Source organism: Triticum aestivum, chromosome 5B, assembly GCF_018294505.1.
Source record: "Triticum aestivum cultivar Chinese Spring chromosome 5B, IWGSC CS RefSeq v2.1, whole genome shotgun sequence".
NCBI classification, from domain to species: domain Eukaryota; kingdom Viridiplantae; phylum Streptophyta; class Magnoliopsida; order Poales; family Poaceae; genus Triticum; species Triticum aestivum.
In genome coordinates, this window is record NC_057807.1 from 556,121,300 (window position 1) to 556,131,733 (window position 10,434).

Genomic DNA, 10,434 nt, shown 5'->3' on the forward strand with positions numbered 1-10,434 from the left:
CCAAATGTCATATGGCCATGCTGCACAGGCTGGCCCGCGGGCACGAAATTTCAGCCGAGCACATGCCCGACACAACACACAATTAAAAGGGCCTTACCTGCCTTCGGCCCACCACGGGACAAGGCCGACCCCGAAAGTCAGGCCTTAATGTCGGGCATGGCACGCCCCTTTTTATTGTAGGCCAGCACGACCTGGTGCGGCCCGTCTGACACTCATATATTTTTTCTTATTTTTTCATTTTTCTTAAAATTTAAGATTTTTCTACATTTTTATCATTATTTTTTAGATATTCTGTATTTTTTCAAAAAAATTAGGTTTTTCTAAAAACAAAAGGACCGAAAGGGAGAGCAACTAGTTAACGAGTGCTCCTTCGAAAGCCTCGCAACGATCAACACCACTTGGCGCGCTCTCAGCCATTCGCCATGCGCCGCGCTCTTGATGCTCCCTTCGAATTTTGCTTTTTTATTTTATTTTTCCGCACGCATTTTTTGCTTTTTAAACGGGTTTTTTTTTCGACGTTTTGGTTTTCCACCGGTCTTTCTTAGCTTTCCGATAAAAAATTGCAAGAAAAAACACGTTCTTTTTTTTCCCTTTCGCGAGAGGCACGGTTTTGCTTTCGCGAGAGTACGGTTGTGCCTCTCGAAAACGAAAAAATAAACGCGTTTTTTGTTTCTTTTCCCTTCCGTGAGAGTCATGGTTTTGCTTCCGCGAGAGGCACGATTGTGCTTTAGCGAGAGTCACGGCCGTGCCTCTCGAAAACGAAAAAAATGCGTTTTCTGAGTTTTTTCTTTCTTAAGAGTCACGGTTTTGCTTTCACGAGAGGCACGGTTGTGCTTTCGCGTGAGCCATGGCCGTGCCTCCTCGGAAACGGAAAAAAATCATTTTCTTTTTTCTCCTTCCGCGAGAGGCACGGTTGTGATCCGCAGCCGTGCCGGGCCAGGCCGGCCTGTATAACTGGCGTGCCGGGCCGATTCCCGTGCCATGCCAGGCCCTTTTACAGCGGTTGCCAACCGGGCCCATGTGGCCGGGTTTCCATCTAAAAAAAAATAAAAGAACTGAACTGTTCCCCGCACCCACTTCCATCGCTGTCACCCACGACACGAGCTTCTCCTCCTTCCTCAACTCCGCTCTCGCCAGCTTTCCCCTTCCAAAAAAAAACCGAGTTTTAAAGTCGGTAAGCTGCACCGCCCCTCTCCGCCCCGCGAATCTCGCCGCCATGGCCGCCGCCTCCGCGCCGCTGCTGCTCGCCCTGGCGCTCGCCTGCGCCGCCTCCCTGGCCGCCGCGGGGGACACCAACCGCGTCTACGACCCTTGCACCGACACCAAGATCCAGCGCGGGGACGGCTTCACCTTCGGCCTCGCCTTCGCCGCCAACGGCGCCTTCTACTCCGGCTCCACGCAGCTCTCCCCCTGCGACCGCCGCCTCACCCAGCTCTCCCAGCTCTCCCTCTTCCGCCCCAAGGTCGACGAGATCTCCCTCCTCACCGTCAACACCACCATTGGCTTCAGCCCCGTAAGCGCGATCCCCCTTCCCTCAATCCTTCCCCGCGCCTTCCTCGATGCTTTGGTTCTCTGCATTTGCTCGGAGTAACTTGGATTTGCTAGATCCTCCCTGCGCTCTACGTGCTTGTGGAAATGCGGGAGTAGGTGGAGGTCGGTTGGGGTTGTTGCCAATGCTGCTGTGATGCGCCAGCACCTTCTGCTTTGGCCTGTGCTGGATGCAATTAGCGTTGGTTGGTATGATCCGTGTGCTTTCTGTGCAATTCATTGATCTAGTTGCAGCCATAGGGTGACGATGCTGCTCGGCTGGTTTGCCTGTACGCAAGATCGTTTTCCTAGCTCTGCATTGTGACAAAGGGAAAGATTGAAACTAACAAGGACCAATGCCTTCGCAATGTGTCAGCATGTTGGGGGATTGGAAAATAGTTGTCGCGTGAGGGAAGTTGAGATAATCTAACAATTTTCCTCTATGAACAATGGTAGGGTTAGCACTGTGTGTATTCTTTTTTGGTGCTGGAATAGTAGCCTTATATGGGAGCATATATGGTGAAAGCCCAGTCGTGGTAAAGAAAATGCAAATAATGCCGGCTCAAGGCGTGAGAGCCTTAAGCACCAAGTCAACATGAATTAATGAAAGGTTCTAATTCTTATTTCATCAAGCATCTCTGAAATTTCAAGTTCAAATACCATTTGTGTCGAAAGAAAAGAAATGAGAAACCTCTGTCATCTTACAAGCTAGTATAACATGAGAAAGAATATGAATGGATGAAGTCACTTTCACCAGAAAAATTGTTCTCTCCCAACGCAACCTGAATTTGAACTTGAAACTCCAAGAAGATGTTTGGTGAATGAAGGAATGCCTCCTATAAAAGGGAAAAATTTCATGTTGAATCGTTGCTTAAACAGAAAAACAAACACTCACCGAATACATTGCCATGGTAATTGATACCATTGGTGAACACAAAAACATGTGCATCTGTGATATGAAACCTAAATCTCATTGTTGTGAACTTCAGCGACACCACACTTCACTGATGAATTCCTTTTTGATATCTGACTGCATTTGCATTTTAGAGACAACATGGTTATTGCCTTAAGGAGACATCATTATGAGAGTTTCCAAGGACTATTTTGTGATTCATTATCCAACCATCCATTTAGAATGCTAGAAATGAACCATCATTTATATTGTGTTGAATATCCCCTCTGAACTTCCTGCCTCCTGAACTCAAACAAAGAAAAAAGTTTGCTATTTTATGCAAGTCATACCGACAGATAACTAGGTATATCAAAGAGCAAGGGGCCTGGCTGGCTTGGTGCTAAAATGTTGCTATGTGGCCAGTATGGTTGCTGTGATAGTTTGGTATGGTTAAATTTGGTCGTGAACCAGACATGTGCCGGTATTATGTTGCTGGTTTCCAGCAGTGGGAAACTTGACTTGTCGAGGGAAGGGAAGGAGGGTGTTAAGTGTCAAATTGCTAAAGGTTTCTGGATGATGCAATTTGGCCAGTTCTTATTAATTTATGATTACCGTGTTTTCTTTGTTTGGGCATTACTGCTGTCTTTTTTAGTGTCAAGAACTTGGCCAGGTGATATTTGTGCCTCTAACCCTATCAACTGAAAATGGAGCTCTGATACATAGGACTTCTGAGAAAAAACAGCAGTGTTTATTACTGCCTTTGTAAACTCCTCTTGTGGGTGTCCACCACCCCCCCCCCCCCCCCCCCATCGTACTTATGTAACTTTATGTAACATTTGTGTGAGTGGGTAATATATATGCAGTAGGAGCCTTTCCTACTGTCCTTTTGATAAAAAAAACTGAAAATGGAGCCTGTGTGTTTCGGTAAACCATAATGGAACCTGTAGTAGCATTTTGTTAATTCACTGCCCATAAAAGTATCACCATCTGTGGATATTGAACTTTCAGGACTAGTACATTCGTTGTTTAGTTTCCTTCTCAACTATGCCTATCCCCCTAATTCCGAAAACTCCAGGGTAGTTGGTATTGGTTGAGACTTGATCATCTCCTGCTGCAACTGATGAAAAAGCATAGTTTGTCCCAACTTACAATAGGGCGGTATAACTCTGAGAAATGCTGCTCTTTTTTACCTGTGTGATAACCTGAATTTACATTGTGTCATGGCTGACTAGTTCTCACTAGATAGTGTTCAGTCATTTCTGTCGTGTGTATACAAATTTGTATGACCAAAGCTCTTTGCATTTTGTAGGCCTCAGCTGGTGGGTACATGGTAGCATTTGCTGGCAGGAAGTATGCAGCCAGATCTCAACCAGTCTTTGTCTCCAATTCCTCAGTTACAGTGTCCAGCTTCACCCTGGTATGGGAGTGGGACCACAGATGTACCGTTGTTACCATCATCTATAAACTTTTAACCAAGCGAATTCTGAATGTTGCCGCTCCATGTTGATGCATTTCTAGGTTCTTGAATTCAACAAAGGCAAGCTTCAGAACCTGCACTGGAAGAAGGACGGGTGTGGTGCCTGCACAGGGAAGCCAAACTTCATCTGCCTCGGCAAGCAAACCTGCGCCATCAGAACAAACATCTGCAAGAGCAATAACCAGGGATCCATGGACTGCAGCATCGGCATCCAGCTGGCCTTCTCGGGCACGGACAAGCACGAGTCGGTCCTCAACTCGTGGTACGAGGTGTCGAACCTGCAGCAGTACTCGCTCTACGGGCTGTACTCGAACGTGAAGGGGTCCCTGAGCGGCCAGTTCAACAAGTTCTTCTAGGCTCTCCTGGAACGACCGTTTGTCCATAGCACTCTCCTGCCACTGCCTGCCCCTGTACTCAAGGGGAGCTCTAGCCTGTAGGTTTGCCTGCCCGTCCAGCTGATTGTACGCAAACCGATCTAGCTCGTGTGGAAAATCAAAGCTCATCGATATGCATGTATGTACCTATTGCGAGTCATTTTATGCTGAGTATATTCTTTGTATTACTCTTTGCATTGAACTTCAAATCATGTGACGGGTCGATCGTTTGCTGTCGATGGTGCCGTGTGCCGTACTGAAGAAAACATTGTCATGCCCGGTCACAATGCGCGTTGATATCGTCAGCTTGCGCATCTTTGTATATTTTGCTCAGCTGGGTACGACTATTTCTCGATGATACAGAAAAATTGGTCTGTTGGGTTGTTTATGTCTATATTTCAGGGTAGTTCACGTCCTGAATACTACTAGGTCGCAGGTCCACTCTTTTATTTTAGTTTCCCGGGAGGCGAATGAGGTGAGGAATCCAAGAGAGGGAAGGGGAGGTGTATGTCTGTGTCCCCCTTGTGGTAGCAGGCGGACCGGGCAAAACTCTGTCGACAAATTTGGAGCATCCTGAACGGGGATCCTGAGCTGTTGACCTGAATATTCTTGTTCCAAACGTCCATTACCATTACCATGTGCATATGCAGGAAGCAGTCGTTACCTCCAGCTGTTTGTTTCATGAAAAAAAAATGCACACGCAGAATTGGCAAGGCTGTTCGGACGTTAGCTGATGCATCACAGTCGTGCGGACAGCATCGGCCTGATAAGAAACAGGCAGGAGATAGCTACGTTTCCTTTGGCTTCTTTGCCAAATGGCGATGCGACCATACCACGCTGATAAAGAAAAAAGAAACCACCTGCAACTAAAGAACTATTGTGACATGGAAAAAGATGTGCCTGGCGCGCGCGCAGCTCACTAAAGCTCTAAGGGGATTCAACTTTTGTTGTGTTGTGTTGTGTCATCCATCCCAAAGAAGCAGAGATGCGTAAGTTTCCGAATGCACTGTGAAGCAGAGGGCAGTGTGAAGGGACAGGTGCAGCACTAAAGGCTCTTGAACTTTTTGCAACAGGTGAGTTGAGACTTTGGGAGAGCACCTTAAGCTAAGGGCATCTCCAACGTCCCGTCCGTCAAAACGCCGCTAAACGTCTGAACAACGCGGTCCGGACACTTTGTGTCATCCGACGTCGTGCATTGAACGGCCATGGACCGGTCCGCGCGTCTGAATTTCGCCAAACCGGAAACAAAGCTGGGGAGGATTGGGAGAGTCCCGACGCCCGCCACGCCGGAGTCCGACACACTCGAAAACCCCTCTGCCGGAGCCCTCCCCCTTGGTTTGTATCCACACCTACCAAGACCGCCGCCGCCTCTACACCACTCCGGCGCCGCCCAGTTCTTGTCGGACCACCGCTCCTCCACCCATGTGCCTTGTACTTCACTGCCGTTGCACCCTCGGATCTGTCCGTGGCCCGGGTATCGTCTGCCCCCTGCCAACGTCGTCCATGAGGGAAACCACGCACGGCGAATGTTTGGCCAACTGCCATGGAGAATTTGTTTTGACTTTCTCCTTGTTTAACATGAAGCAAGCACGATGGCGGGATACTCGGTGAGGGGGGATGCATAGTTGTGCGATGCATTGTTGGCCGTGAGTGCGGGGTTTGTAGGCATGAAACAAAATGACACGATATTTTGGCAACATGTGCATTCTTGGTTTCATGAGCACAATCACAAGCACTAAAGTCTCTCAAACTTTTTGCAACAGCTGAGCTGAGACTTGAGAGAGCACCTGAAGCTAACTACTGTTGCGGTTATTGAACAACCAGTAAAAGCTGTCTGAACTCTGAGCCCAACCTCTTGCTAGAATCTGAGTGTGCTCTGCACTGCATTGGCAAATCATTTTTTCTAGTGCCAAAGAAGAAACATACAGGTTGCAAAGCACAACATGGCTAGGCTAGCGGAGGGGTGCTGAAAGTTAAATAAACAGGGAGAGGATAAGGTGGTGACTGGTGATGTCAGGCTGGGAAAGAATGAGTGGTGGCCACTCATCATCAGGGTTCAGTGCAGCATTGGGAAAGATAGTTTCACTAAGAGCTGAGCAGAGCTGGAGTTCCAATAAGAGTTTGTTTGTTTGTTTGTGCTGTGTTTCTTTTATGGTTGCTGACTGCATGGTTGAACTAACTGGTGCAAGTGGCTGGATTAATCTGTGTTTTTTTACAGTATGGTAGAAGTTCTCTTGTTTTGCTGATCAAATGGGATTTGACTAGTAGCCCATTCGGTTCTTTTATTAAGTACAGGGGCACATGATGCTTGACACAACATGTTAAGGATGGGTCCTTGGAATATTTTTAAGGGTGTGGACAACACACTCTTGGTTTTCTCTTGTGTGTGTTTGAACTAATAAAACTACTCGAGTAGAAAGTGACTTTCAAAATTAAGACAGCAATTTAATCATACTGGGAAATGGATGGAGTATTTCCACTGAAATTTGCAGCTAATTTATCAAGAAAGGACGGGCCGTGGGTTTGGGTTGACCAATTTACGCGTCGTGGAGCCACACTCCAAATCCAGAAAATAATCTTACTGCCATGTTGTTTTATCAGGAAATACTTGCCTTAGATGTTTCTTCTGAACATTCCCACGCATCAAATTTCCATTTACTGAAGAGAGAAATGTTCCTTCGACTTGCATATATGTGCAAAACATGTGTTCAAGTTGATAGAAGGGTGAGTAATAATATCACTCAGCTTCCATTATTTTGTATGGGTCTCTAATTAAGTCCAGGATCTCCAAGTGTACCCATTGAATATGAGTTCCATAAAATGCGCATAGTTGTTGTTAACTCTGATTCTTAGTGTTAGTTTTCCCCGCTTTAACAATGCACAAGTTGCTAATTGTTTTTGCGGGGATTCACAAGTTGCTAATTAACTACATTACATCCAATGCAATCCTTGAGGAGAAGACAACTGCTCTATAGTTTTCAAATGCAGCAACTGAGCACCTTCTTTCATTCTAAACCCTATAAATTTTGATAGAATGACAGGAAGAAACAAAATAATTAGTGCCAAAGTACACAAGTCAAAATTTGAGCATTACTCCATTGTGCATTATTTATGGACGCCCTAAAAGTACATCTGGACCATTGATCATTAGTTGAAGTGCACAAATATATATGTAGTTTCCAATGAAGATCGCACTTCATTAGACCTTAACCTAGTGTGACCTAGCAGGAGTTCTATAGAAACCAAAAAGCAGATAAGATGCACACAACTTGCGTTATGTAAAACCACCACCGCTAATGGTGGTCATCAAAAGAAAGCTAACACGAACAGGATTCTGTTCCAAAGGTTGCTGATACTGAATCTCTTCGGTTAAAAGGATTCTGTCTGCTAGCTTTTCCACTATACAATGCAAGTGTTGTTTAGTTTTGTCTGATCAAAAGAAGGCACTAAATATGGGGCTTGGCGTATTTGAAGACATGCAGTGCATGGTTTCTTTTGGTCTTTTATGTACTCATAAAGTGGCAAGTGCTCAGCGCAAAAGTGTTTATGTGAGGAGTGCTTCTATTTTATTTTATTTATTGCGAGAAGAGGAGTGCTTCTATTATCATGTAGAAAAAGGCTGCAGACAATTCAAAGTACCAATGTGGTGGCTAGTAATGGTTAGATGACACTAGGAGTTTGTACTATCTCGTGGAATTTTAAGTTGTTCTTATCCAGACAAATGGGTGCGACTTGATGTCAGTCATCATTTTATAGTGACCCTTTATTGTCACAGCTGTCAAGAAAATTCAAAAAATATATTATCTATTTCCCTTGGTGTTGATGAATAAGGGTGGAGCGATCTTTTATAACTCTATAATGTTGAAGGAGGGGGGGGGGGGGTGCCTGAAGGGAAATAGCCAACGGATGAACATACACGGTGATTTTACCCAGGTTCAGGCCCTGGGATGGGTAAAAATCCTACGTCTCTTTATTGATGATCGTGACGACTACAAGGAGTATGTTTTCAAGTTTGTTATCTCTGAGCTAGACCCCTGCCTCTCTCCTTCTCTGGGGCCTCCTCTTATATGCGGACAAAGGCGGTTCGTTAGGGATACTCTCCGGTTAGATGGGATACAGTTAGACAATCTTACATTTAAGAGGCACATATCTCCCTTAACCGCATAAGGGCAACTCTAACCGATCCCCCAAAAGTTAAAGGAGGATCCAGACAAGTTAGAGGAGTAAAATTTTCCTCCTCTATAGTTGGCCGCACCTAGCCGATCCCCTAAACTTTAGTGGAGTAAAAAAATAGTATAGATTTAGTGTTCTAGCTGCATGAATTTCAAACAATTCACTATATATATATATATATATATATATATATATATATATATATATATATAAACATTGAAAATTAAACATGCATAACATAACTGTCATCACATATAGTTTCATCATCGCAATCTTCAAATAAAAAACATACATAGTTCATCCAAAAGGCATAACTTCAAACACAAATGTTTGATCCAAAACCACCACAAACATAACATGTATATGTTGTGGATCAAGCCAATCAATGGCATCCATCAACTCAAATGAGGTGGTCATCGAAGAAAACATCACATCCACAACTTCATCTTCATTGACCTCCTCCTCTTCTTCGGCCACCTCCTCTTGTTCCATGTCCTCAGCCACCTCATCTTCTTCGGCCGCCTCCGAATGATGTCAAATTGAGTCATAGTTGAGCTCAGCTCCATCGTTGCCAAGGACTCCAAAGACGCTAAGAATTTGGTTGTGTTCATCTTCGCACTACGACATAAAAACAACCAAATTACATCACCATTGGCTACCAACAATCATCATCGACCGAAATGTTGAAGTTGTTTTTATTTACCTTGCTGGCATTTCATCGAGCACTTGGCGCCCGTGACCTTTCTTGCCGACTGCCGCCGCCCGACGCGCCGAAGCAGTGCTCGTAGGTGTCGCTGGAGACGCTCATGAGGTACTAGCCGTGGACGGGGCGTCATTGTGGCTTTTTTCTTCTTTTTCTTCTTTGTGTTCTCCTCGGCGAGGGCTGATGCCGCCGCCGTCGGTTTTCTAGCTCTCCTGGCTCCGGCTAGAGCGGTAGGAGGGCGGCAGGACGTCGCTGGAGAGGCGGTCACCACCCCGGCAGCCTTTGCCGCGATTGGAGCCAGAGCTTGAACCCGGTGGACTTTTTTTATGCCCAAGCTTTTCTTCATCGTGGGGGCCGTTTCCGGCGAAGACAAGCCGGCGGGGTGGCGTAAGGATCCGGGCTATCCATTCCGGTGGGAGGGCCGGTCATCGGTGGCGGCGGCGGAGCATGGTGGAGGCTGTGGCGGGAATAGAGCCGGTGGAGGGCGGGAGATAGGGCGCGACACTTTTACTTAGTCGCACACAGTAAGGATATTTAGGGAGGTTGAACGGGTTTTTCGACGGGGAAGGATAAATTATCCCCATCTATTCGGTTTAGGGGTTTAGGGGATCAGCTAGGTGTGGCGTAGAGGAGGACAACCAAATTTATCCTCCCTTACGACCGAATAGGGGATCGATTGGAGTTGGCCTAAGCTCGTAAATCCCACATCGGACCACTCATCTCATGAGTGTCTACTCAGGCACTGCATATTGCAAGACTCGGGAACCCTTAGACACATGTGGTGATGTCGCAGTCAGGGTTGGTCATATCAGTTCGTTCCGAGTGGGTAAGCTTACTCATTGACAAGCCCCTCACTAGTACTATAATTCAATATGGTCACGTGTGACGGTGCCAGGGCCTAGGGGTGCCTTCTAGTATCGAAAGATGACCCATCAGGCTAAATCATGACCCCTAGGATGGCATACGCCCCTGAATCGGGCCCGGCCTTTGGGTCATCCAGAAGAAGGAAACCAACATCCTTTCCATGCAAGACAAGGAGGCCGGATCGATTATACTCCTCCAAGTCTCCAACCACCACAATTGACTAGGATTATGTAAACCCTTGATCCTCGGCATCGTTTATAAGTAGGGGTTCAGGCTAGATGATGGACACAATCTTCACCCTTACCTATGCCCATGATCATAACAATCTCCTCTGTAATTTGTACCCCTTCCAATCAATACAGAAGAGCAGGAGTAGGGTTTTACCTCCACCATGAGCACTTCAACTTGGGTAAACTGTTGGGGA

General features: G+C 46.2%; 1 protein-coding gene across 1 annotated transcript; it reads left to right on the forward strand.

Annotated features, from left to right (window-relative positions):
• The first annotated feature begins 1,084 nt into the window (after positions 1 to 1,084).
• LOC123113188 (uncharacterized) lies at positions 1,085 to 4,507 on the forward strand. The gene is made up of 3 exons (XM_044534360.1): positions 1,085 to 1,513; positions 3,729 to 3,836; positions 3,938 to 4,507. The coding sequence occupies exons 1-3, from the start codon at positions 1,217 to 1,219 to the stop codon at positions 4,250 to 4,252; spliced, it is 720 nt and encodes a 239-aa protein (XP_044390295.1). The 5' UTR covers positions 1,085 to 1,216; the 3' UTR covers positions 4,253 to 4,507.
• The last annotated feature ends 5,927 nt before the right edge of the window (positions 4,508 to 10,434 follow it).